The 26740-nt window shown below is 46.2% G+C and overlaps 1 protein-coding gene across 1 annotated transcript; it reads left to right on the top strand.

Annotated features, from left to right (window-relative positions):
* Nucleotides 1–12759: 12759 nt before the first annotated feature.
* Nucleotides 12760–25008, top strand: LOC123090189 (uncharacterized). Its single transcript, XM_044511601.1, has 4 exons — nt 12760–12904; nt 23433–23606; nt 23768–24149; nt 24676–25008. Exons 1-4 carry the CDS (start codon nt 12760–12762, stop codon nt 24842–24844), a joined length of 870 nt encoding a protein of 289 aa, XP_044367536.1. The 3' UTR covers nt 24845–25008.
* The last annotated feature ends 1732 nt before the right edge of the window (nt 25009–26740 follow it).

Raw genomic sequence — 26740 nt, 5'->3', positions numbered from 1 at the left:
GCCTTTTGGGCTTAAGAGTGCCCAGGCGACTTATCAGCGATGTGTGCAGAACTGTCTTCACAATAAGATTGGGCATAATGTTCATGCTTATGTGGACGACATTGTGATAATGTCCATAGAGAAGGAGACCTCGATAGACGATTTGAAGGAAACCTTGAATAATCTCTAGGTCTACAAGATGATGCTTAACCCGACCAAGTGCGTTTTTGGTCTGCCTGCAGGCAAGCTTTTGGGTTTTCTGGTTTCTAACAGAGGCATTGAGGCTAACCCGGAGAAGATCAATGCAATCACTTCTTTGGCTAAACCGGCGTGTATCAATGATGTTCATCGTTTGGCGGGTCGTATTGCCGCTTTAAGCCGATTCATAAGCCGGTTAGGTGACAAGGCCATACCGCTGTATCAGATGATGAAGAAGACAGCCGACTTCGTCTGGAGTGACGCTGCTAACGCTGCTTTTGAAGATTTGAAGAGACAACTAGCTGAGCCACCAGTCCTTGTTGCTCCCATTGATAAGGAGCCATTATTCTTATATGTGGCTACTAACACACGTGCCGTCAGTGTAGTGCAAGGAGGCTGGCAAGGAGCATCCGGTTCAATGGCCGGTTTATTACATCAGTGAGGTGCTTATTGAGTCCAAGCAAAGGTATCCACATTGGTAGAAGCTTGTTTATGGGGTGTTCATGGCAAGCCGGAAGCTTAAGCACTGGGTCATCCCATCACTGTGGTCAGTTTTGCTCCTTTAGGAGATATCATTCAAAACAGAGAAGCCACAGGATGAGTCGCCAAGTGGGCCATTGAACTTAGGCCTCATGGTTTATAGTATGTGCCATGCACTGCTATCAAGTCTCAAGCATTGGTAGACTTCATCAACGATTGGACAGAGCTGCACATGCCTGAAGAGAAGCCGGACAACACATATTGGACTATTCACTTTGATGGGTCCAGGCAATTGGAGGGCTCAGGGGCTGGAGTTGTTTTAGCTTCCCCTTGAGGTGACAAATTTTGTTATGTACTAAGGTTGTTGTTTCCCTGTACTAACAATGCAGCTGAATATGAGGCCTTGCTCCATGGTCTTTGGATGGCTAAGGAGATGAGCTTAAGCCGGGTAAGGTGCTTTGGCGATTCAGACTTGGTGGCTCAACAAGTATCAGGCAAGTGGGATTCCAAGGATCCCCTTATGGAGGCTTATTGCCGTGAGGTTGACGCCATTGCTGGAGACTTCAAGGGTTACCAAGTGGAGCACATTGATCGCACAAAGAAGGAGGCGGCTGATGCTTTAAGCCGATTGGGATCTCAACGTAAGCCGGTGCCACCTAATACCTTCTTGGATATTCTGCATAACCCTTCTGTCAAGTTGCCTACAGAGGAAGACTTAGTTGTTCCTGACCCGGAAGCACAATTGGTGGCGGCTCTTCACGTCATCCCAGATTGGACAGTGCCATACTTGGCTTACATGACCCGGGGCGAGTTGCCTGAGGATGAAACCTAGACAGATAACCCAGCGGTCTAAGTCAATGACAATTGCCAATGGAGAGTTACATCATCGCAGTGTCACTGGGACGTTTCAGCATTGTGTTTCTCTTGAGTAAGGTCAAGAAATTCTTCGTGAGATTCATGAAGGAGATTGTGGCCATCATGCTGGGTCAAAGTCCCTTGTGGCCAAAGCTTTTAGTCATGGATTTTATTGGCTGACAGCTCACGCTGATGCGGAGTATCTGGTCAGTAAATGTGATGGTTGTCAGAAGTTCTCAAGACGTGCTCACGTGGCGGCCCAAGAGTTGAGGATGATTCCAATTACTTGGCCATTTGCAGTCTGGGGGCTCGACATGGTTGGGCCTTTCAAAAGGTCCAAAGATAAAAAGACACATCTTTTGGTAGCGGTTGACAAATTTACAAAGTGGGTTGACGTAGAGCCAGTTAGTAAGAGTGATGCAGCCACGACGGTTCAATTCATGAAAAAGGTGATTTTTTGTTTTGGCTTTCCACACAGCATTATAACTGATACTAGTACTAATCTGTCCAAAGGCGCCATGGAGGAATTCTGTCAACGTGAGCATATCTGGCTTGATGTTTCATCAGTAGCTCACCCCCAATCCAATGGTCAAGCTTAATGTGCCAATTAGGAAATCTTGAAAGGCATCAAGCCCAAACTTTTGGTTCCTTTGCAATAGAAGCCGGGTTGTTGGGTTGAGGAGTTACCTTTTGTGATATGGAGCATCAATACTACCCCCAACAGGTCTACGGGTTACACACCTTTCTTCATGGTCTACGGAGCAGAGGCGGTTTTACCCAGTGACATCCGGCATGACTCGCCCCGTGTGGCGGCTTACGTTGAAACTGATAACGAACAAGCTCGTCAGGATGCACTTGACCTGTTAGATGAAAAGCGTGACATGCCAGCAACCCGCTCGGCGATTTACCAACAGGACCTGTGCCGTTATCACAGCCGCCGGGTTATGTCCAGAACCTTTTAGGAAGGTGAGGGAGTCCTGGACTAGGGGGTGTCCGGAAAGCTGGACTATCATCGTCCGCCGGACTCCAAGACTATGAAGATACAAGATTGAAGACTTCGTCCCGTGTCCGGATGGGACTTTCCTTGGCGTGGAAGGCAAGCTTGGCAATATGGATATGTAGATCTCCTACCATTGTAACCGACTCTGTGTAACCCTAGCCCTCTCCGGTCTCTATATAAACCGGAGGGCTTTAGTCTGTAGGACACAACATCCATTACAACAATCATACCATAGGCTAGCTTCTAGGGTTTAGCCTCCTTGATCTCGTGGTAGATCCACTCTTGTAATACACATCACCAATATTAGTCAAGCAGGACGTAGGGTTTTACCTCCATCAAGAGGGCCCGAACCTGGGTAAAACATCGTGTCCCTCGTCTCCTGTTACCATCCGCCTAGACGCACAGTTTGGGACCCCCTACCCGAGATCCGCCGGTTTTGACACCGACATTGGTGCTTTCATTGAGGGTTCCTCTGTGTCGTCACCGATAGGGTTGATGGCTCCTCCAATCAACAACAACGCCGTCCAGGGTGAGACTTTTCTCCCCGGACAGATCTTCGTATTCAGCGGCTCCGCACTGCGGGCCAATTCACTTGGCCATCTGGAGCAGATCGAAAGCTACGCCCCTGGCCATCGGGTCAGGTTCGGAAGCCTAAACTTCACGGCCGACATCCGCGGGGACTTGATCTTCGACGGACTCGAGCCATAGCCGAGCATGCCGCACTGTCACGATGGGCATGATCTAAATCCGCCACCGGACAGTGCCTTGGTGGCCGCACATGAATCCGCTCCGACCCTTAGTCCGGAGCCGATCGCGCAGATCGAGGACCGGTGGCTGGACACCGCCTCGGGGGCTGCAACTTCCACGGCGATGGAGCCGAACACTAACCTTGTCCCTTACAAAGCTCGTGACTCCGAGGTGCCGGACTCCCTGCCGGACTCCGAACCTCCCGCGCCCCTGCCAATCGAATCTGATTGGGCGCCGGTCATGGAGTTCACCGCCGCGGACATTTTCCAATAGTCACCCTTTGGCGATATCCTAAATTCACTAAAGCATCTCTCACTATCCGGAGAGCCCTGGCCGGACTACGGCCAGGAGGGTTGGGATGCGGACGACGAAGAAATTCAAACCCCACCCACCACCCACTTTGTAGCCACTGTCGACGATCTAACCGACATGCTAGACTATGACTCCGAAGACATCGACGGTATGGACAACGATGCCGGAGACGATCAAGAACCAGCGGCTACAGGGCACTGGAAGACCACCTCGTCATACGACGTATATATGGTGGATACCCCAAAAGGAAGCGACGATGAGGAACAACGGGGCGCGACAAAGGATAATCCCGCTGATAAACAACCAAAACGGCGATGCAAGCGCCGCCCTAAGCCCCGCCTCGGCAAAGACAGCAGTCCTAATGACCCAGCGTTAGAGCAGGGCAAACCAGTGGACGACGAACATGCAACCAAGCAACCGTCCGAACAGGACGAATCAGATAATCACTCCAATCCCGGCGAAACCAACAGTCCGGACGACCTCACACCGGACACACCACCGGAGCATAAGAACCTTCACGGAAGACTCGTCGCCACCGCAAGAAGCTTGAAGAAGGAAAAACGGAAGCTCAAAACAGCGGAAGACATACTCAGAATGAGGTGGAGCAAAGTACTCAAGACCGCAGACAAATATGGCAATGGACACCAATCAAAGAGCTACCCGAAGCGCAAGCTGCTGCCAGAATTTGACGAGGAAGCCATAGAGCCACCACAGTCAAAAATTAAAGAAGCCACCTGGCCGGATAGACGACCAGATGACAGGCCAAAAGCGACAAGCGGCGCCGCACTCAAGCCGACTCATGATCCTAGGAAAACAGATGGCCTAGCCAGGTCCATTTACAGGCCAAAAAAGAGGGCCCCTGGAAGGATCACAACACGCCAAGTGTTCGAAGACAGCGGCACACCCAAATACAGGGGCGCCGCACACCCACTATGTTTCACCGATGAGGTGCTGGATCATGAATTTCCAGCAGGGTTCAAACCCATAAACATAGAGGCATACGACGGAACAACAGACCCTGGAGTCTGGATAGAGGATTACATACTACACATACATATGGCTAGAGGAGATGATCTCCACGCCATAAAATATCTACCCCTCAAGCTCAAAGGGCCAGCTCGGCACTGGCTCAAAAGCCTCCCAGAAAACACTATTGGAAGTTGGGAAGATCTCGAGGACGCGTTTAGAGCAAATTTTCAAGGGACTTATGTCCGCCCTCCGGATGCAGACGATCTAAGTCATATAACTCAATAGCCCGGAGAGTCAGCGTGCAAATTCTGGAACAGGTTCCTTATCAAAAAGAACCAAATAGTCGACTGTCCGGACGCGGAAGCCTTAGCAGCTTTCAAACACAACGTCCGTGACGAATGGCTCGCCAGACATCTCGGTCAAGAGAAGCCGAGGACAATGGCCGCGCTAACAAGCCTCATGACCCGATTTTGCGCGGGGGAGGACAGCTGGCTAGCAAGATGCAACACCAGCGACCCGAGTACATCGGAGACTAGAGATGGAAATGGAAAATCACGGCGCAGAAAGGATCAGCGCCGGAATAAAGAAAAAAGCCCAAAGAATACGGCGGTCAACGCCGGATTCAAAAGCTTGCAGCCAAACAACAAAACACTGGCTCTTAAGGATAACAGTGATGAGCTATCCAACTTAAACAAAATTTTGGATGGGATATGTCAAATCCACAGTACCCCCGGAAGGCCTGCAAACCACACCCACCGAGATTGCTGGGTTTTCAAATAGTCCGGCCGACTAAACACCGAACACAAGGGGCTCGACGCATCAAGCGACGATGATAAACCCCACCAACAGAGCACTGGAAAACAAAAGACTTTCCCACAAGAAGTCAAAACAGTTAACTCACTTCATGTTATATTACGAAAAAACAATGCGGCACCCGCTAAAATAAGTGCCGCACGGTCCACCCCAACGGAACCTCGAAGTTGGATGTCAAAACCAATCACTTTCGACAACCTGGATTATTCCAGAAGCATTCGAAACGCAGGATGGACTGCTCTGATATTGGATCCTATAATCAACGGACTACAATTTACACAAGTCCTGATGGACGGCGGCAGCGATTTAAACCTGCTATATCCGAACACAATCCGCAAGTTGGGGATAGACCTTACTAAAATTCGACATAGCCGCACTTCCTTCAAAGGAGTGACGCCATGCCCTTACGCCAAGTGCACAGGCTCCTTATTACTAGAAGTTGTGTTCGGGTCACCGGACAACTTCCGACGCGAAAAGCTAATCTTCCATGTCGCCCCATTCAAAAGTAGCTATCAAGCACTATTGGGGCGTGAAGCTTTTGTTCGCTTCAACGCCATACCACATTACGCGTCTCTTACACTCAAAATGCCCGGTCCACGTGGCATCATTTCATTAAGAGGGTCATTCAAAGACCCCGGACACGGCTAGACGAGTCCGGCATAAATAAGCTAGGGGCTCCCTAGCCGCACACCCCTTCACAGGGGGCTGCGCATATAAGCAACAATGGGCTAATATAGGCTCAGATTTATTAATTTATTAATATTTTTCTTTATGCACTTTTCGCACGATTTCTTTTCAAACTAAGTTCCTCTCTTTTTACAGATGAACACCATGCACACCCGTCCAGGATAACGGCACAACGGAGACACAGGCGCAGACGTGCAGTAGGGACCCGGTGCTAGGATTCTTTTCAGATTAAGACCCTGCGTAAACCTTTTTTACTGTCTCTTGTTGCTATAATCCCCTGGTTTTTTCATGATAACCAGAGAGGATACTGACGTTTTGGCATCGACCGCGTCAGAGGACCTCGCCCGTACCTGGACACAAGGGGCTTAGGGCATTGTTTCGCCCGTTATTATAAAGACCGAACACCTTAGGGAGTGTTCGGCGTCTCGAGTTAGGCCTTATATGCATCAGCTCCGAATCATGTCTTTGGTCAAATGTTGGGTTTGCCCGGCTCCTGTGTTTTGCTGCCTTACGTTCCGTATCATCGGCTAACGCGGCACCAGGAGAACTACTGCGATTGTGCCCCAGTTCGGCTGGGCGAGCACCTCAGTAGAGAAAGCCGAAAACTGACTGTCATGATACAGCGAGAGACTGGTCAACCACTCGATCGACCACCGAAATGTTTAGAATTCCTCCGCTTTGACGAAGGACCGTTTCCCAGTCAGGCACATACACGCCCCGAATTCGGAGAGCGCGGTGCCCCCAGGGGCTATATCGTAGCCCCACCCTCGAACTCCAATGGCTAAGTGAAAGTGATAAAGCGTTATAGTCCGGTTGCCTTGTTTGCTACGCTACCACCTCCTCAACAGGACCGAGACGTCGGATTAAGTGTGAAAATGCGCTATTTTCGCGAACACCCCCGCACCTTGTGCGTGGGGGCTGAAGCCGAAGACTGCCATCTTTCAGGTTATACACACATATACATAAACGGCCGCATAGGAGATATTTCAATACTTGAACGCACAAGTATAAAAAGTGATTACATCATAACCATTGTTTTACAAAATAAAACGTTCATTTGAACGTGACATTTTTGGAGCACTGCGACTCTATTACATGAGCACCACGCATAACTTCCCCAAAATAGTGCTCGGCGGGTAACCGGCTTTCGTCCGAACCCTGGGTCGCAACAGCGGCGACATCCATCTCTGTCCAGTGTGTCTTCACACGGGCAAGTGCCATCCGCGCACCCTCTATGCAGGCCGACCGCTTCATCGCCTTAATATGCGGCACCACCCCAAGAAATTGCTGCAACAAGCCAAAATAGCTCTTCGGCTTGGGCCTATCCGGCAAGACATGAGTCACGATATCTGTCATGGCAAGCCCGGACAACCTATTCAGCTCAGCCCATTCGGCCAACCGGTCAGTCAGTGGAAGTGAACGATCCGGACTATGGAATTGAGACCAAAACAGCTCTTCCGTCTTGTGATCCTTCTGGCCCCGGAAGTGCACAACGGCATCCGCCGCACTTGCCGCTAAGTCCATATAAGGACCGTCCGGACCCCACAGCTGGCCAAGTTGAGCATACTTAGGATCCGTGAACCTTCGGCGCAGCAGAAAGGGCTTGCCAGCCACAATGTCTCCGGCTTGGCGCAGCTCCTCCTTCATAGCCCGCATTGCAGAACGGGCATCCTTGGCTTCGGCGGTGGCCTTCCCCAGGTCTTCTCGCTCCGATAGGCGCTCCTTTTCAAGAGCCTCATTGCGGTCGGTAGCATCCTTTAATTTAACGGCCAGTTCGGCCATCTCTTCCCTGCTTCGGCAGTGTGCAGCCCTTTCGGCTTCTAACTCCTCGGCCGCCCTCGAGGCAGCCGCATTACTCCTTCTGGCTTGCTCCTTGGCTTGAGCAAGTTCTGCCTGAAGGCTCTCCACAGCAGCAGCACCATCTGCGTTAAGCACAAATATTGTAAGAGGTGGGCTCTGGCTCCCTTAATAGGTGACTGCGGAGAGAAAACTTACCTTGCGACTCGTCAAGTCGCTTGTTGACTAGCGCGATGTCTGCATCCGCAACATCGAGTTGCCGCATTAATTCAGCAACTCCATCAGTCCGGCTAGCCCCCGGACTATCCGCCACCTGCATAGGAAAGGTGACACTCAATACCTGCGATTTTGATCCTTGGCACGCTATCGCTTTCGACAACCTACCGAGTCTCAGGGGCTACTATCTATACATGGCGCACTTTCATGTGCAAAACTGTCAAAAAGGTGCGTCGTTTTTACGTACCTCAAAACCCGCCAGCAAACTCCTGACGGCATTATGCAATCCGCTTTCGGCGGACGAGATCCTTCCAATCACCATATTCATCAATGCATGGTGATCTTCTGAGATGGACGCCCTCTCAAGCAGATCCTTCAGCTCCCCCGGCCGAACACTAGTCGGCGCCGAACTCTTCGACTCTGCCGGGCTCGGGGATACCCTCCGTGACGACACTTCAGGCTCGTCCGCCCTATCTGACGGCCCAGCAGACAAAGGCGTCTCACTCTCCATCATCTGCGGACGAAGATCCCCCGAAGACGAGCTCATCTGAGAAGGTCGCAGATCCGAACTACAAGGTAAAAATTTCGGTTATCCTCAGAAGCACAAATAGGGATGTTTCTTATTAATGAACTCCCCCTTTTTCTACTCACGGCTCGCTGGAGGGCTGATTCTTTAGAGAAGACTGTGCGGCCGGGACCTCCCCGGACACAGGACCCTCTGGCGAAGATTTCTTCCCCTGCTTAGGGGCTTTCGCCTCCGGATTTTCGGAGGCGGTCCTCTTCTCCCCCTGGAGGGAGGGATTCTCGATCCCCCCTTCTTCAAGCGCCCCCTTGGGCGAAGCGGTAGCTCCTCCATTTTCCCCTTCGCCTTCTTCTGAAGGCGCAACCTCCAACATTCTGACCAGCACGGGCTCTGGCGCGGTCTCTGGGAGGGGGGCCGGACACCGTATCAGCTTTGCTTGCGCTATCCACTCCTGTTGAAGGATAACGGGTTAAAAGGCGAATTGTAGAAAGGCAAACAAACGGTACGTCCGAACACTGAGCTACTTACTTGAGTATTCGGGCGATTGCAGCTTAGGACGGCATCCTCGGTCAATTCTTGACACACCGCCTGTGATCCGAAGAACAACTTGTACATCTCCACGGATGTCGTACCCATGAAGTGTTGGAGAATCCGTGGTCCCTCCGGATTGAAATCCCATAGCCGGAGAGGACGGCGTTTGTAGGGCAGGAGACGCCTAATTAGCATAACCTGCATCACCACGACCAGATCGATCTCCCTCACTCAAAGGTCTCGAATCCGGCCCTGCAATAGGGGCACGTCTTTTGACGGCCCCCAATTGAGCCCTTGGTTGACCCACGACATCATCCGTCGTGGAGGTCCCGAGCGGAATGGAGGCGGCGGCTTCTGCTTGCTGCCCTTTGGAGCGGTGATATAGAACCACTCCTGCTGCCACAAGCCGAGCTCCTCTTGGAAGGAGCCCTCGGGCCATGGGGCATCGGCCCTCCTGCTTACGGCCGCCCCGCCGCACTCTGCTTGACGCCCCTCGATCATCTTCGGCTCCACATTGAAGGTCTTCAGCCACAGGCCGAAGTGGGGGGTGACGTGGAGGAAGGCTTCGCAGACAATAATAAACGCGGAAATATGGAGGATGGACTCCGGAGCCAAGTCGTGGAATTCCAACCAGTAGTAAAACATGAGCCCTCTCACAAAAGGATCCGTCGGGAAGCCTAAACCACGACGGAGGTGGGATACAAAGACGACATACTCGCCGGGCTCGGGGGTGGGGATGGCCTGCCCTTCGGCGGGCAACCTATGCGAAATCTCGTAGGACAGGTACTTGGCTTCTCGCAGCTTTAGCACGTCCTCCTCCGTGACGGAGGAGGGCATCCACCGGCCCTGAAGGTCGGAGCCGGACATTGTTGAAGGTCCGAAGCGCTCGAATCTGGGGCTCTGGGTGTTGGAACTTGGAGCAAGGAGAAGATTCGGTGGAAGATTGAAGAAAAGAAACGAGCCTTGGTCCTATTATAAAGAGGGAGAATACCAAGAGCCGTCTCCGTGACTGTTCGAGACTCGCCTTCGATAGAGGAGGCATGGCGACGGGCGCGGTTGGGTTACCCACGTCCGTATTGATGAGAATCCCGGAATAAGGGGAACACGATCTCTGCTTCGACAAGACGTGCCAAGGAAACCGCTTCGCTAAACGCGCTGAGGTGGTATAATAAAAAACGATTCAAGTAAAGGCTTGGTAGTGGCGTGACGTCATGCCGCGAAATACGTCAGCAGATCGAACTTGTGTACATTTTATTCTCTCTACGGAGGAATGTGGAATTTATTTTGCAGAGCCGGACACTATCCTGGTGTTCACAATCTTCTATGGATTATTTGGAGGAGGAACCCGCCTTGCAATGCCGAACATTATGCGCGCCGGACTCATCGTCATTGAAGCCAGGTTCAGGGGCTACTGAGGGAGTCCTGGACTAGGGGGTGTCCGGACAGCCGGACTATCATCGTCCGCCGGACTCCAAGACTATGAAGATACAAGATTGAAGACTTCGTCCCATGTCCGGATGGGACTTTCCTTGGCGTGGAAGGCAAGCTTGGCAATACGGATATGTAGATCTCCTACCATTGTAACCGACTCTGTGTAACCCTAGCCCTCTCCGGTGTCTATATAAACCGGAGGGCTTTAGTCCGTAGGACACAACATCCATTACAACAATCATACCATAGGCTAGCTTCTAGGGTTTAGCCTCCTTGATCTCGTGGTAGATCCACTCTTGTAATACACATCATCAATATTAATCAAGCAGGACGTAGGGTTTTACCTCCATCAAGAGGGCCCGAACCTAGGTAAAACATCGTGTCCCTCGTCTCCTGCTACCATCCGCCTAGACGCACAGTTCGGGACCCCCTACCCAAGATCCGCCGGTTTTGACACCGACAGAAGGTGACTTGGTGATCCGGCTCATCCAAGATCAAACTGATGCACACAAGTTATCCTCATCTTGGGAAGGGCCCTTTGTGGCCAGCACGAACTTGAACAATGGGTCATACTACTTTATCAATGTTTGAGAGCACAAAGACTCACGTAAGTCAGAGGAAGAGACCTGTCGGCCATGGAGTATCGTTCATCTTCAGCCTTACTACACTTGAGCCACCGGCTCTCATGATGTACATATTTTGACGATGTATATATTATGATAAGTAATAAAGCAGGACCTCTGTCCTTCTCATCCTCAATGATCATATGTCTTCATCATCATCTTTTCAAATGACCAACTGGGGGCTGGTCATATTCGAATCTAGCTTAACCCTCTTGGTCCGGCTCATGATCGTATTCGAATCTAGCCTTTCAAACTCATGATCACTAGGGGGCTTCCTGTTCAAACATAGGTCATATTCGAACCAAAGAGCACATACCTGTCGGTACCCTTTTGATCAACACACTGCCAAATTCACTAGGGGGCTTCTCGATCATGTTCAAATCATAGCTTAACCCCTTTTGGGTCCGGCTTTGATCGTATTCGAATTAGAGTCGTTAAAAAACTCTCAAGGTCATTTGGGGGCTTCCTGTTCAAACATAGGTCGTATTCGAACCAAAGAGAACATAGCTGTCTGTACCCTCTTGACCGGCGCAACGCCAAAGACACTGGGGGCTACATTATCGTATTCGAATCCTAGCTTAACCCCTTTGGAATGGTTTACTAATCGTATTTGAATCAGAAGCCTTGATTTTTTTTCTTTCTATTTGGCTTAAGTTTTGTTTGAAAGCAATCTTTGTTTTGTCTTGAGATCTTTTGGTTCAAAGGTTTAAGTATAAGCGTGGTTCAAATTTAACTCGGCTTGGTTTTGGACGATAAGTCGCCAACATATGACAATCATCATATATTTGGAAGTGTTGATTTATAAAGATTGGGTTATCACCCTTACAGTCGGGTCACATAAACTGGCAGTACAATTCAAAGATCACAGATATAATATTATAGTTGTGTTTTTAAAGCTATATTTCATAACAGGTTTATCTGTAACTCTCTATTCTATATTAGAGGTTATATGTAAAGATATTATGACCCGCCCTACGGTAAGCCGCCAAGGGTTTCTTGTGATCTATTTCTGAGTGCAGGACAGGTCAAAGACTTGCTTACACATAAGGAAAACAAATGCTATGAATAAAAAGGGGCAAATATAAGATGGCTACGTAACAGTGTTGAGCACCAAAAAATGTGCACGACGACACGACAAAGCAAAGTCATTTCTACCCTATTAAATGACTCCTCGAGTCCAAATGATTCAATTGTTTTTTCAGCAGGCTACAAATATGAGCCGCCTGGTGGATCAATTCCCTTGTTGACCTGAAGCTTCCGGGTCAGCCCTCTCAGCTTCTTCGCCCTGTTCCCTGTCCTGGAAGGTTGATGATGACCAGTCAATGCCATTCAAAGCTTCAAATTCAGCTTCATCATCAATTAGTCCAGGCAGGTCAACTTCAGGGGCGAAGGTATGCTTAAGGATTGGTGGGATCAGGCTGGTCACTTCATAATGTGGTGTTGGAATTCTCCGGTTCTCCGCGTCATAACCCGGCTGGTACCTAGTGAGATCCGCCTCATCAGCAATCAGTGTGGCCACAGGGCGTATTTCCTTCACACAAGCGGTGAAGTCCTCCTGTTCAAATGGCATGCCATCTTCCTTAAGGCTTGGATACCCAATGGCGATGTCGGCCGGGTCTAATTCTGGAAGCCAAGCTTTCGCTCGGCTTAAGGCGGCCACGGCTCCGGCTCTTACAGACGACCGCCTTAATTCATTGAATCGCTGGGGCAGCAAAGAAAGCTTCCTCAGCACATCCACCAGGAGTGTGGGAACTTCATTTGACAGGGCCACTGTGGCTAAGGCACGCTGAGATCCGGTGTAGAGTTGTTCCACCAGCGTTTACACTGCCTTCAGCTTTATCAGCATGTCTTGGTTAAGATTTGAACTCCTGGGGCCTGCATAACAATGTCAGGTGAGTTAATGACAATTTATATGATCACTAAAGACTCAAATATTTGACACTTGCAGGGAGACTTACCAAAGATAGCTGAGACCATATGAGAGACATGTCGTTTTAAGCCGGATAATTTGATGGTCGCCCCTTCAAGAGCCGCCTCTTCTTTATCAGCTCGACTGGTTAAAGTGAGCTTTTCTTCAGCCCAGGCCTTTTTCTCCATTTCAAAGTCCTTTTTTAGTTTCTCTTATTCAGTGCTGAATTCAAATTTGGAGTTGGCTCTTTGGGACTCAGTCTCCTGTGCTTCAAGGCGGTTCTTCAAGTCAGACACTTCTGATTGAAGTTGAGTGGTGGTGGCCTATACAAAAACCGGGTCAAAATCATGACTGTTAGCATATAATATTCAAGTCCCAAGCCCCTTGCAAGCAACAACACTTGGCACTTGGGGTCTAATGTCTACGAAAGAATTTTATCTAGGTGGCGGTTCATGAGAGTATGTCCCAAGTACTTTGCAAGCAAGAGCACTTGGCACTTGGGGGCTAATGCATATTGTTGTTAAGTCCATACAAGTATTATATTCTAAACAAGCATGTGAAGGACCGGCTCATTCAGGTGGATTAAGACGACCCTTTGGGACTACGGATTAAGCCGGATTTTTTCAGGTTTGATCAAAGGATATCACTAATGCTTACATATTTTGTTCTAAGTCTACAGCATATTCATCATAAGAAATAGACTTGGGGGCTAGCATAGTAAGGATAATTCAAGGGAAAAGATTGTACCTCAAACTTCTGGTACATCTGCTTCACCATATGAATTTCAATGTCACAGCTGCTGTGTACTTGGCTCAGATATCCAGAAAAGACTTCTCCAATACTCATGTGAGTATAACCAGCAACATCAAACCTGACCTTGCAGCGTTCCAGGTGCTCTTATTTGGCAGAACATTTTGCTAGCACAGTAGGTCTCCCCGGCTCAATGTAGCCGGTCTTGGTGATCTCGACATCAGTGTCTTGAGGATTGTCTGTCTTGGTCGGGCTAGAGACTTCCGGGTTTTCAGAGCCATCGGCGGCTTGTTCGACAGGTGGGTCAGCAGTTGGCATTGGCGTGTCATGAGCTGGTTCAGGTGGCGGCTCATGAGCAGAGGCCTCAGGCGCGGCCGTCCCAAATTCCGGTTCTTTGAAGATCAGTTCTTCGGCCGGCTTAGTTTTCTTCGACTTTTTGCTAGGCTTTTCTTTTCCACTGCATAAGATCAAAATGTCAGTACAAATATAACAAATTGAAATGAATACAGGATGAGCAAGTCATCATTATCCTGGACCGGTCTTGAAAGTCGGCAAATTGGACTGCATTGAGTCGCCGGAGGAAGGTGAAGTTTCCTGATAATTCGAGTCAGAAGAGTTGAGTGGTTGACGAGCGAGACCCGCCAAAGGATAAAAGGGATTTAAATCGGAGCCGACCTCGTTCCGGCGCTTCCTTGGTGTATTCGGTAAGACGGAGGAGAGTTCTGCATCCTTGCTGGTCCGGGTCTGCCTCCGGCTCTCATGAATCTGTCGCTTCAAAAGAAATTGAGGATCTTGATAAGCTAAGGGATGTGAAAATCTTACTTTCCGGGTCACTCTTCGGATTTTCTGTCTTGGCAAAGGCTCGGAGTTAGAGGAAATGATAGTTACCTCTTCATACTTTCCATGATTTGTTCCCGTGTCCTCCTGATGATAATCAGTGTCAATAAGGTGGTTAAAAAAGGAGCCAAGAGAGTCAAGGGCTACCTCCGACTTAGAAGTATCTTCTAGTCGAAGCAAGTCAGAGGCGCTGACCTTCTTTCCCTTCTTCTTGGCGGCTTCTTTCTTGGCGGCTCTCTTGGCCTTCCCGACTCTCTTTGCAGCCTCCTGATCATATTCTACTTTCCAAAATTTATCATCAGCCTGTGACAATCAGCAAAGGTTGAGTACAGACAAACATCAAGGTTAAAGGTAATTTACTTAGGTTGGCGGCTTACCGCTGGAGCCGGGTTAGCTTCGCAGAAGGGGCTTAAGCCCAGTTGACCACAATCTGCTAGGCTTTCATTCAATAGTGACTTTGTCATGTCATCAATGACATGGTCAGGTAAGTCGTCAGAACTGTGCCACATAGGGTCATTTTTTTGCCCGTATAGGTGCACATCAGGCCAGGGCGGTGGCTCAATGGAATGATCCGCCAGGCGAGCCAAACCCGGGCTAAGTCGATACCATTTAGCCCATTCCCCAAAAGAGCCTTGATTTTAGCCATGGTGAGGGCGAGCGTCTGGCGTTCGGCGGCTGTAATCTTGTCAGGAAACGGGTGATTGGACTCAAGACGCAGAGCACGAAAGCCAGGCAGAGGATTCTCATTATCCGGAGAAGTGTCTTGGCAATAGAACCATGTCTGGTTCCAGTCTTTGGGATGACTTGGTGGATTGGCACAAGGAAAAATGACGCCCCTCCGATGTTGGATTGAGACTCCGCCAAGTTCCAAGCTAGGTCCATTAGCACATTCGTTCTGGCGGTTCAAGTAGAATAACTCTCTGAAGAGTAGTAAGCTGGGTTCTTCTCCAAGATATACCTCACTGAACACTTAAAAATTGCAAATATTAGACACTAAATCGGGTCCGATGTCTTGAGGACGGAGGTCAAAGAAGTGCAGGACGTCCCTGAAGAATTTTGAGCCAGGTGGTGAAAAACCACGGTTCATATGGTCAATGAAGACGATGACCTCCCCCTCTTTGGGCTGAGGAATTTCCTCCGTCGGATCAGGAGCACGACATGACATAACTTCCTTCTTCGGCAGATAGCCGGTCTTCACAAAGTCATCAAGCGTACTGTCTGTGACGATGGATTTGACCCAATTGCATGAAGTGGGTTGTTTGGGCGGCATTGTGACAGAAGCCTAAGAAAGAGTTAAATTTCCGGTTCAAGTTTAAGCCATAGGGAAACATTACAGTACATATTCAATATGGCGGCTTATAAAGGGGCCTAATGGTATATGACCAATTATGTCAAGTTATTTAAGCTGCCATGAGCACCATGAGCAGTCAGGTTATTTAAACCGCCATGAGTGGTTAAGGTTATCAATTGAGCATTGTAATTGTAAGCCGGTGATAAGAGTCGCCATGACTAGGTGGATTTAATAAAATACAGTTTTTGCCTAAGTGTTACACAAACAAGTTTCACAGGTTGCAACTATTATTTTGGATCAACGGCTGTTGAGAAAAGAAAATATTCTAGACCTAAAAAACTAGTACAGGTGAGTTCGTGAGTTCTAAAGAAGCCTCTTTACAGGAAAAAGGGATCTGCTAGTATCAAAAATGGACGCAAAACAACTCCCGCATGAGTTCCATATTACTTTTGGATCAAAAGAGGCTGCGGTGGAAGAACTACGAAGAAACCGTGATGAACCACGAAGAACACAGAGGAACTTGCAAACTCTAATGCGGATCTGAGGTGCGGGAAGGAGAAGACTTACTGCTACAGATATACTGCGGAGGGTCGCCGCTGTTCTTTGGATTGACTCAGGTTGATGCAGCGGCCGAGGTGGAGGAAGACGAGGTGCTCTGCGGCGGCGGCGGAGCTCGAGCGGCAGTAGGGTTGTGAGAGGAAGAAGATGAGGAAAGGGGAGAATGAGGAAAGACCTAGTCGTGTCTATTTATATGGGAAGACTGATAAGTGGGCGCGAAAAACAAGGAGGCCGAAAACATGGTTATCCAGCTACAAGGACGCCTCGATTCTCGGGATGGTCATTAAGATAAGGATCCGTTGAGATATGTTGGGCAAAACGCGCATTAATGGCAGATGACGTCATGGCGGGTTACCACAAATCCAAAGTATGACGTCATGGCGGGTTACCACAAATCCAAAGGATGACGCCACGGCGAATTACAAATTTTTTATACAAGTAAAGAGCAGATGATTTTTCTTAAGTTTTGAAGATTGACATGAACCAGTTCAAATCAATCTGGGGCCTAATGTTGGGGATATAACTATTGGGTATGACCCGCCCAGGAGGGCCGGGTTATACCTAGGAGGACTTCTGAAGCCCAAGACGACACTTGAAGTTGGCGGTTCAGCTAAGGGCCCAAAGCCCAAGGGCGGCTTAAGGCTTATAGAGATAAACCGCCATATGTACATGACTTGTATTATAAGGCAAGAATACTTGGAGACCGAGCCGGACACTGTTTATGAGCCGGCCGGGACTCTATGAGCCACTGGGCATCGACCTCTATATATAAAGGGACGACCCGGCGGCAGTTCAGGGCAAGTAACATCAGATTGAGAACTAGGTCGAGCGGATTCGCTACCTGGTAATCGAGACATAAGTAATTCCACTCAAAACTAGATCGTAGGCTTTTATGTTCACCGTAAGGGGCCGAACCAGTATAAACCCCGTGTCCTTTGTCTCGATTAACCCCTTTAAGTTTCCTAGTTGCGATGGCTCCACAACTAAGTCATTTCACTAGGACATCTGACGTGACAATTCCACGACACATCTCCAAGAGGGAGATTTGTTTCGGAGGAACTGTCAAAGTTTTGTGGTCATGTTGTCTTGATGAGAACATGGTATCACCCAACGACTAGTGCGACCTGGCGATTTACAAAATACATTAATAGTAAAAAATAAGGGGATGAGGCAATGCGAGCATCTCACTGCCAAGCTCGGACGAGACTAATGTGATGACTAGGACGATATACACAGGTTCAGACCCCCTATGCCTATAAATCCTATGACTTGCGTTGATATGTTTTTCTTATAATGTGGACATGATTTGCCAATGTGTTTGTGGCCAAAAGACTAAATCTTAGATTGGCTAGAGCGTGTTGTTTGTGGCTCTAGAATAGGTTGTTCTAGCTTCCAAGGTTTTTATATACGTGTCATTGCTTGGCCTCCCAGTCAGGATCAATCCAGTATGTCATCCAAATCTTACTGAACTAAGGAAACATATCTCTTAGCCAGTTTGCAACTCAGAGTCCATACAATACCATCCTTATAAGCGCTCGAGTCCCTTCCTCGCACGACCTGGGTTAAAACTTTAGAAGAAACTGTACTTGCATGTAGATACATCATACTATATTTTATAGATATAGTATTCATACCAATAAAGGAATCCATTATGAATCCTAGCATCTAAGCCGCTCTCCTCACCCCATCTCCATCTGGAGGTGTCGTCTCAGTTTCATTCCAACCTACCCACTCAAGATTCTCAATACACAATAGGATGATCCAAAGGTTGTACCGAGTTCCCCTCCAAGCTTGAATTACTACCTCTGCCCCATCGATGAAGATCAAGATTAAAAGCAAGATGCTCGGCTAAGGAAAACTCAATGATAATGAGTAAACTAATGAATAATTCACAAAAAATACCCCACAGTGGAGTTGGCACTGAAGTATAATAAAGGAAATACATTACTACTCCCTATTTATCCCAATATGACGTGCTCATGATTGCAAAATATTGCATGTGAACGACCTATAGATAAGCTAGTGTCGGTGATACAAGAATTGTACTTCTAGAAAGAGCATTCCCTCCATAAGTCGAGTAGTATGTGTTGAAGTGTTAACTTCAAGGACTTGCACCTCCTCTTCAACCTTGTCTTCTCATTTCAAGTATTTTGCAAATGATTTCAACATTCAAGTGGTTCTCTTTTGTTTTGTACTCCCTCTGTTCCAAAATACTTGTTGTGTTTGAACTAAACTCACGTTAAGTATTTTGGAACAGAGGGGTACATGATAATTATTCACTTTCATATGCTTAAGTACTTGATGACTGAGTGCAACAGCCTAAAATAGTTGGTTGATTTGTTGAACCACATTTGGTCTTCGGTCAACAAATCGGCTATGAAAGTAACACCATCTAGAATTAATTCTCGAGGCATTGTTGGGTAAATAGGACAAAGTATTCATTCTACTTAAATACAATTATGTGTACCTAAATTTCATAGTACGTGAACAACACATATATATTTTTTGACCATGGAAACTGCAGGGCTTGGCCCCACAACATTTTATTAAAAATAGAGCACACAAAGTCATATGTACAAATCCACAAGCAGTGGAAACAAAAGAATAAAAAGCTAAACTAAACTAAGCTACAGGGGAAAGCATAAAGAAATGAATCCTCATGGTGGCAGGAAAGCAATCCAATGAAGAAGTTCCTCCTCATGTTTTGATTTCATCCTGTGTGCCATCAGGGAAATATCATGTATGAATTCAGCCTTCCATCTACCAAAAGATGGCCTTATCTTTCTGAAGATCTTATCATTTATAACCATCCAGATATTCCACTAGGTTAAAAAGACCACTTCCGCAAAGAAAGGCTTAGCAAACCCCTTTCTGGCTAGGACTGCAATATCTACCATATCAGAGCTGGAAGACCAATATATCTGCAAGTAATTCCAAACTCTCGTATTGAAATTACATTGGAAGAACAGATGATTTCTGTCCTCCAGAGAGCCAGATCTGCATAACACACATTCAGGCCATCCTCAATTCTCCAGTGCCTTCTCTGAATCATGTCTTTGGTGTTGACTCTATCCATAATCACTAGCCATGCAAACATTTTAATGGACATAGTACAACAACTCTTCCATATCCAATTCAGGATGGGGTTTGCCACAATGGGCCTATGAACTAGATCATAATACTTCTTGGTAGTATATTGTGACTTTTTGCTAGCATTCCAAGACCAGCAATCAGACAACAATCTATCTCCAGCAATGTTATCCAGGCATTGTGACAGGCATTGAAGCTCCACATGTGCATGTTCAGATAAAGGCAACTGAAAAAGACCCATAAGGTTGTTAGTGCTAATAACTTGCTACACTGATATGTTCTGGTCTAAACAGTAGGAGAAGAGCCTTTTAAATTTATCTTGGAGTAGCAAACTGCTATAATCAGCCCAACTGTCCCTCCAAAACAGAACAATATCCCCACTGTTAACTTGAACTACAGAAACAGCTCTGAATTTGTCCATAAGTTTGGATACATCTCTCCACCAAAAGGATCCACACAAGATGGTGTCATGGGGAACCCTACCGTAATAATAAGAACTAGAAGTGTTACCCGCGCATTTGCGCGGCTAGAACCGATACTTATTTTTATTTTTGTAAGGTCGGCATGATAAAATTCATAGGCAAACTTTTAGTAAAATTATAAAAATGCTATAACATATTGTTCCCTTGAATATTTTATTCAATTTCATAAACTTGTTTAATATGTAACACTTGTGTATCTTTCAAATATATTTAAAGATTGTAACCAATATTTTCATCCTTCAAAATAGTGCCTTGTCATGCAATTTATTATGTTTCTTATTTCCTTTTGTTTCTGAAGTACTGGTGTGTATATCTTTGTGTACTCCTCGCCAAACCTTTTACGAGGGTTGGCTGTGCTCTGTCATCTTTTCTTCTTATTTAAATTCTTGTAAGAACTTATTTAGTACCATTCTACTTTTACGCGTAAAATATTGGTCCAAAAATAAATGGCTATTTTTTTTCTACAAAGGCACATGCGCACTTTCTCTCCCCCTCTCTCTCTCCACACAGTCCTTCTAAAAATTCATGTGTTTATTTCACGCATTGTCTAAACTCATCCCTTACAGAGCCTATGCATTATAAAATCCTACTGGAATTCACAGTAGATGACATCAATTTTGCCAAGTACATATTGCTAAATTGTCTAATTCTCCATATCAAAAATGGCCATTTTAGGATGAGATTCAATTTTTATATGATCTTTTTTTTCTCATTATAAGGAAGTATTCCCTCCGTCCCAAAATTCTTGTCTTGAATTTGTCTAAATACGGATGTATCAAGTCACGTTTTAGTATTAGATACATCCGTATCTAGACTAATCTAAGACAAGAATTTTGGGACGGAGGGAGTATATAATTGTATGTTTCTTACATGCAGAGCATATACTTTTGTGTGTTTTTGCTGATTGCTTTTAGGAAAAAAGGAAAAAAAAATCCAAAGGTGTAGAGGTACCTTTTTTCTCACAGGGCATACATGTTTCGTAAGTTTGCACCTACTTTTTAAGCGTCATCTATAACCTTTATGGCAGTACATAATGTTTCCTAAAGCAGCGTTCAGGTGCATCTTCTTATGCGTGAAACATCATGAACATTTCTTTCCCAACCGGCCGCTTGAGTGCCTGGCCTCCCCCAGAGCATGAGTAAGTCGTGCGGGTTGCGTGCAGACTGGTAGTATATATCCTTCTTGCATGTACGCACGTGATGTATTATGGCCCTTTTCCTCTATGAAACAATTCTATTCATATAAAATTTCTTTTAAGCATCTTAGTTTTACTATTTCTCGGGGAACTATGAAATACTTGCTTATAATTGATCTTAAGAATGATTCGATGCTTCCATTGAGACCGGTGTAAATACAAAGGCATAAGAACTCCATCATTGAATTGCTATGAATATCGACCGGTAGATAACTATTTTTATGTCGATCGATAAATAGTCAATGCCTAAAAACTTTCTTAGTTTTTTTGGTATGTTTTTATGTTCTATTGCATCAACTTACACTTTGATCCAATGGTAATGATGTTGGTTCTGTATTTAGACATTCATTTCACAGTTATCTTTATGGGATAAACTTCATATTTTTCCCATCGCTGAATTTATATGATGAAAAACGATTTGCTAGTTTGTTTATTCACCGCCTAATAAGATACTCCTTCTGTTCCTAAATATAATTCTTTTGTTTTTAACAGGAACAATCAATGATGGACTTGGTAATGCCGGAGCAATCCAAGTCCAGAGGGCACTACTTGCCTTACTTTGGATCGGCTTCATTCTCCTGTGCAACACAAATTGTTGGTCGTGCAAATAGCATGTGTCACGACTCACTTGTACATATCTAATGTTTTACATTACTTTTATTTCAAATCATAACCATTAAGGATGTCACTGGAGTTTAAACAAAAATTATATTTCTATTTTCTTTTATTATTATTTTAGTTCCTTTCATTGTAAGATTTTCTATATTTCATTAAATATTACATATGAATTTTGAGTATGGGAATAAAATCACTATCTTATTCCTATTCAAATTTTTATATCTATTATTGCGTATTTGCATTATTTTTCCATACAGTAAGTGTTTCAAATATTAAAACTCAATTCAAATTTGGATATTTTACAAATGTTACACTGAGCCCATACTGAAATAAAAATTCTAGTATTTTTTATTTTGAATTTCATATATAAACCATAGTTTGATTATTTATATATTCATCTCATAGGAGTTAGGATGTGCATATATTAACCTTTTAATCTTTATTTATCACCTGTCTTTTTTTTTTCTGCCGCACTTCTGTGGAGATAGGATCACCGATCAGATGGAGCGTCTTTGATCTGGGCCTAGCGGTTGTCCTTTCTGTAGGGTGTCTATTTTTTTCCTACTGTTAGAATATGAATCGGATTTGATTGTCCCCAGTTTCCACGTACGTATGTAATGATGACTTAGTAAAAAACCTGTAGGTTCCTTCTAACACGTGATTGATCTCGGCCTAGCGGTTGGCCTTTTTGTAGGGTGTGTATTTTTTGCCTACTGTTAGATTATGAATCGGATTTGATTGCTCCCAGTTTCCGCGTACGTACGTAATGGTTTCTTCTAACACGTGATTGTACTTGAACTTTCCATCATAGATCTATGTAGATGGCTGTCTAAAAAAAAGATATATGTACGTGACAGACTTCATATGTCCAAAACAATGCATATATATAATATCTCTATGTAACGTTGCATCTTTAAATCTCAGCCGTTTATATCTATAATTAATGGTCAAAATAATTTAACCTATGTGGATGAACATAGTGGCTTATTTGTCTCTTGTTTTAATCTCTACTCCTAATATAGCAGTTGGTGAATAGTCTTTCGGTTTTTTTTCGCTGGTTTTTTATCGTCCCACCACTTTCGCTGGTTTTTTTTCGTCCCCTCCCCACCCCACCCACGCACGCAGCCAAAAAAAAACACCCGGCAAAAAAAAACAACTCCCATCGATCCCCTCGAGACACAACGCTCCTCCCCCGAACGAGGTCCCGATCCGTTCCTCCCCCTCTCCCGTGGATACGCCGCCGCCGCCGATCTGCCAATCCGGGCAGCGCAGCCGCCGCAGCCGATCTGCCGATCCGGGCAGCGCAGCCGCCGCCGCTGATCTGCCTATCCGGGCAGATGCGGCCATCGTGGATCACGAGAACGCCGGCGCTGCCGGCGCCTCGAATACGTCGCCCGTCATCACCACGATGGCACCTCGCCGCCGCCGCTCGGCATGGATGGCCGCCCCAAGACATGGACAAGCTCTCATGATCCCCACCCCATCCCTCTCATCCCCTGAATCTGTATCCTCCTTCATCCCACCCACGATCTGACCGAAAGATGCCCACGATCCGATCCCCTGGTTTCTTATCCGGTTATCCCCCTCTCGTCTCTCGTCTAGCAACCCCCATCTTCGGTGTGGCGACATTGCTTACGTCGTCGCGACCCCCCACAATTCTAGGCTCGGCCTTCCTCGACTCCATGCGTGGCTGACAAGGTGGTCTTCGTCCCGAGGTGGTCTGCTCGTGCTCTCCTGTTCCTCCTAAAACGGCGAGGGGTAGTGCCGGTCGTGGCTCAGCAGGATAGCATAAGCTTTCCCTTGTTCTTTTGTGTTTGAATCAGACTTGCTGGTTCTCAGTTTTACATGCACATATCAATCTTTCTTCTGTATGCAGGTTACACACCTGATGATGTTTACAGCGAGGCGCAGGAACAAGCAGAGGCCGAGGAAGTGCAGGCACGCGTTGCTGACCTTGGCAGGTGTAGGAACCGCGCGAGGAAGGTTCAGCGCGCTGCACCAGTCAGGCCACGCCCGGGGCGCCGCGCCAACACATGTGCGCGTGGTCGGTGGGTTGGCCAATATCTGCATTCTGCGACTTCATCTTCACCATGGACACAAGCAAGGACTGATTGGTGGGTCTTGGTAGCGATGCCGAGCATCGGCGGATCGAAGTGGTCGAGGTCGCGGTTAATCGACCAGGACGAGACATGCATCTTGGAGCTAGCGCAGAGGGGGAAAGAAGCAGGTTGGTCTGGCCTGGCCTCGCAAATGAATTGGTATGTCCAGTTCTTCCCATGAAGGTCACATGCCTAACTTCGTGCTAGACATTGCTAACTCAGCAACTTGATGTTAAACTCTGTATGTGTAACTAGACCTAGCTAACTCAATGATTCGATGTGTTAAATTAAAGTACCAATCAGGCATGTTCACCCCTTTGTACGTGTGTGCTCTTGCATTGCTTACTAGATCTTGTTGTATATGATGGTCCATTGTCAGCTATACAACTTCTGAATTCTGTCAAGTTCAGTTCAGATTTGATTTTTTTCACCTCTTTTTGCATGGACAATGTGTCTGGTGTTTAAATGATGGCTACTTGAAATACATAGGCATTGTGAGGTCAGAAAGGATTACATTTTGACTCTCTTATTCAGTTTGGTTCAAACCTGTTAGCTGCTACACCTACACGTGGAAAACTTACACTTGACATTCTAAAATTAGGCAGCAACCTTTATTGCCGGTCATTTAAAAGTTCAGTGACAAGACAACTGCTGACACAGAGTTCTACCTCTCTGACTGAAACAGGAACTTTCGTGCAAAGAAAACACACACACGGCAGGAACATGGCTACTCTCGCCCTTCCAAGTTTCTGATCGATCGAACTCTTCGGGGACAAGAAAATGAGAAAAGGGCAGGCCGTCGATGTACAGACCACAGGTGCTCGGATGGACGGCCGGAATCATGGTCGTCATAACTCATAACCCATGAGGCGGTGACGAAGCAAGAAAGGAAGGTCGCCGAGAATGGTGCTAATATCTCCGTTTTGGTGATATAAGGGATTTAGAGCATCCACATGACCATGGTCGACAATGGCCTGAAGCCAAATTTTGTTTTTGTTCAGACAAATGGCCGTGCGCTGAACTGGTAAATAAAAAACCTATTTTATCTTTCATGGTGTTTCTTTGCTATCATGGGTTTGAACTAAAAGTTTGCATGGGTACTCTCTTTTTCCCCAGCCGTGAGTGTGTAGTGGCAAGATAGTTTCAAAATTCAGAATCTTCATTGCAAGTATACGAACTAATTTATTTTGCCCATATGTTGTTGAGTGATAATTTATATGTGTTTAATTTACAAGATGAACTGCACAACTGAATACAGCACTCATGCAAAGATGTGACATCTTGGTTGGCTGCTCGCGGCGGAGCATGTGGCTGGTGCTTGCGGCAGTGGTAGAGCAGCGTCGGCGAGCGTGGCGCAAGCAGTGGCGAGAGCTGCATGGATAGCTGCAAGCATGCCATCCAACGCAACACTTCAAGTATGACAATGTCCACTCTACACCAAGGTACGTGGGCACTTGTGCAAATATCTAGCATCTTCATCGACTAGGACCAAGTTATGTGTTTTTTTCTGCCTATATCATGCGGTGATAATTTGTTCTGCCTATTGTTTGCAGATATTAGTCAGTTGGGAGATGAGGTGGTTTGCCAGATAAGAAACAGAATAATGACAATAAGGAGCGTTAATTGGACCATGTCATGGTGAGCTTGGAGCACAGAATTTTACAGGAGATGGTCATCGTAAAACTGGGTACTTAAGATCAAGGGAAGTATAACATTTTTTTTGAAAGCTAAGTAAAACAAATTTACTTTGTGGGTCTAATTTAATTTTTCTATGCTCATAATTTCTTGCGTGAATAGATAGAACAAGCCGAGCAGGGCATCAACTACCTACTCATGCTTTAGTTCACTTTCTTAGTATTTGTGTTCTTAATCTTGGTTTTCACTGGTTTGTGCTCTATCCTCTCAAGCTAGATTTGAATTTGTTGTCATAGAAACAATTTTTTTATCGCCTTTAATAGTATATAGAGATAATCCAGTTATGTATGCAAAATTATGCAAGATCCTCAGTGAGGATATTTTTTTCTGAATCCATTAGCAGCCTCTGCATCCTTGTGCCTTAGCCTGATCAATTTTTCCCACTGTTCCGTTTTGGTTTTTTTGCCAACATAATGGAACGAAGGTGTCAAGTATGCATCCGTTCAAAATTTGGTGTCAATCGGTTTTTGGAGGATTGCATCAATGTTCATCATATTTCTAATAGTAGGATATTAAAAATCCCCTTTTCCCTATGATGTTTATCTTTTCGGGTTTTAGCTAATGACAATGTTTCTTGGTGTGCCAGTGGCCAGGTGTGTATATTATTGGACCTTTTACATTCGATATTAACACTCCAAAACTTAACACATTTTTAGCCTGCTAGGGAAACTTCCATTTAATGTTATCAATTTTCTTGCAGCAAACTTCAAAGTTCTTGATACTTCTATTTGCACTTATTTTTCACAGGCTCGCATATATTAGTGTTGTGCAGTTTAGATCTCAATATGATGCCGATTTCTTTTACAGATAAGGCAAGAGCTCCGCCTGCTGCTACTACGATCGGCCGCTGCCCTACGCTGGCCGAGGCTGCACATCATCGCCTACTCCACCATGCTACACCTTGGGATTGCTGGCTGCCGAAGTCGACGCCATCTATCGCCCCTCAACACTTTTTTAGAATCATGGAAAATCTCTTGGTCTCTTCACTGTGTTGTAATTTGTTTCTATGCTTTACGTTTTCTTGTGTCATGCCTCCAGGACTTTGTTTTCTTACT

This window comes from Triticum aestivum, chromosome 4B (assembly GCF_018294505.1).
Source record: "Triticum aestivum cultivar Chinese Spring chromosome 4B, IWGSC CS RefSeq v2.1, whole genome shotgun sequence".
Lineage (NCBI taxonomy): Eukaryota > Viridiplantae > Streptophyta > Magnoliopsida > Poales > Poaceae > Triticum > Triticum aestivum.
The sequence above is the reverse complement of the archived record's forward strand: the minus strand, read 5'-3'. Positions and strand labels throughout refer to the sequence as shown.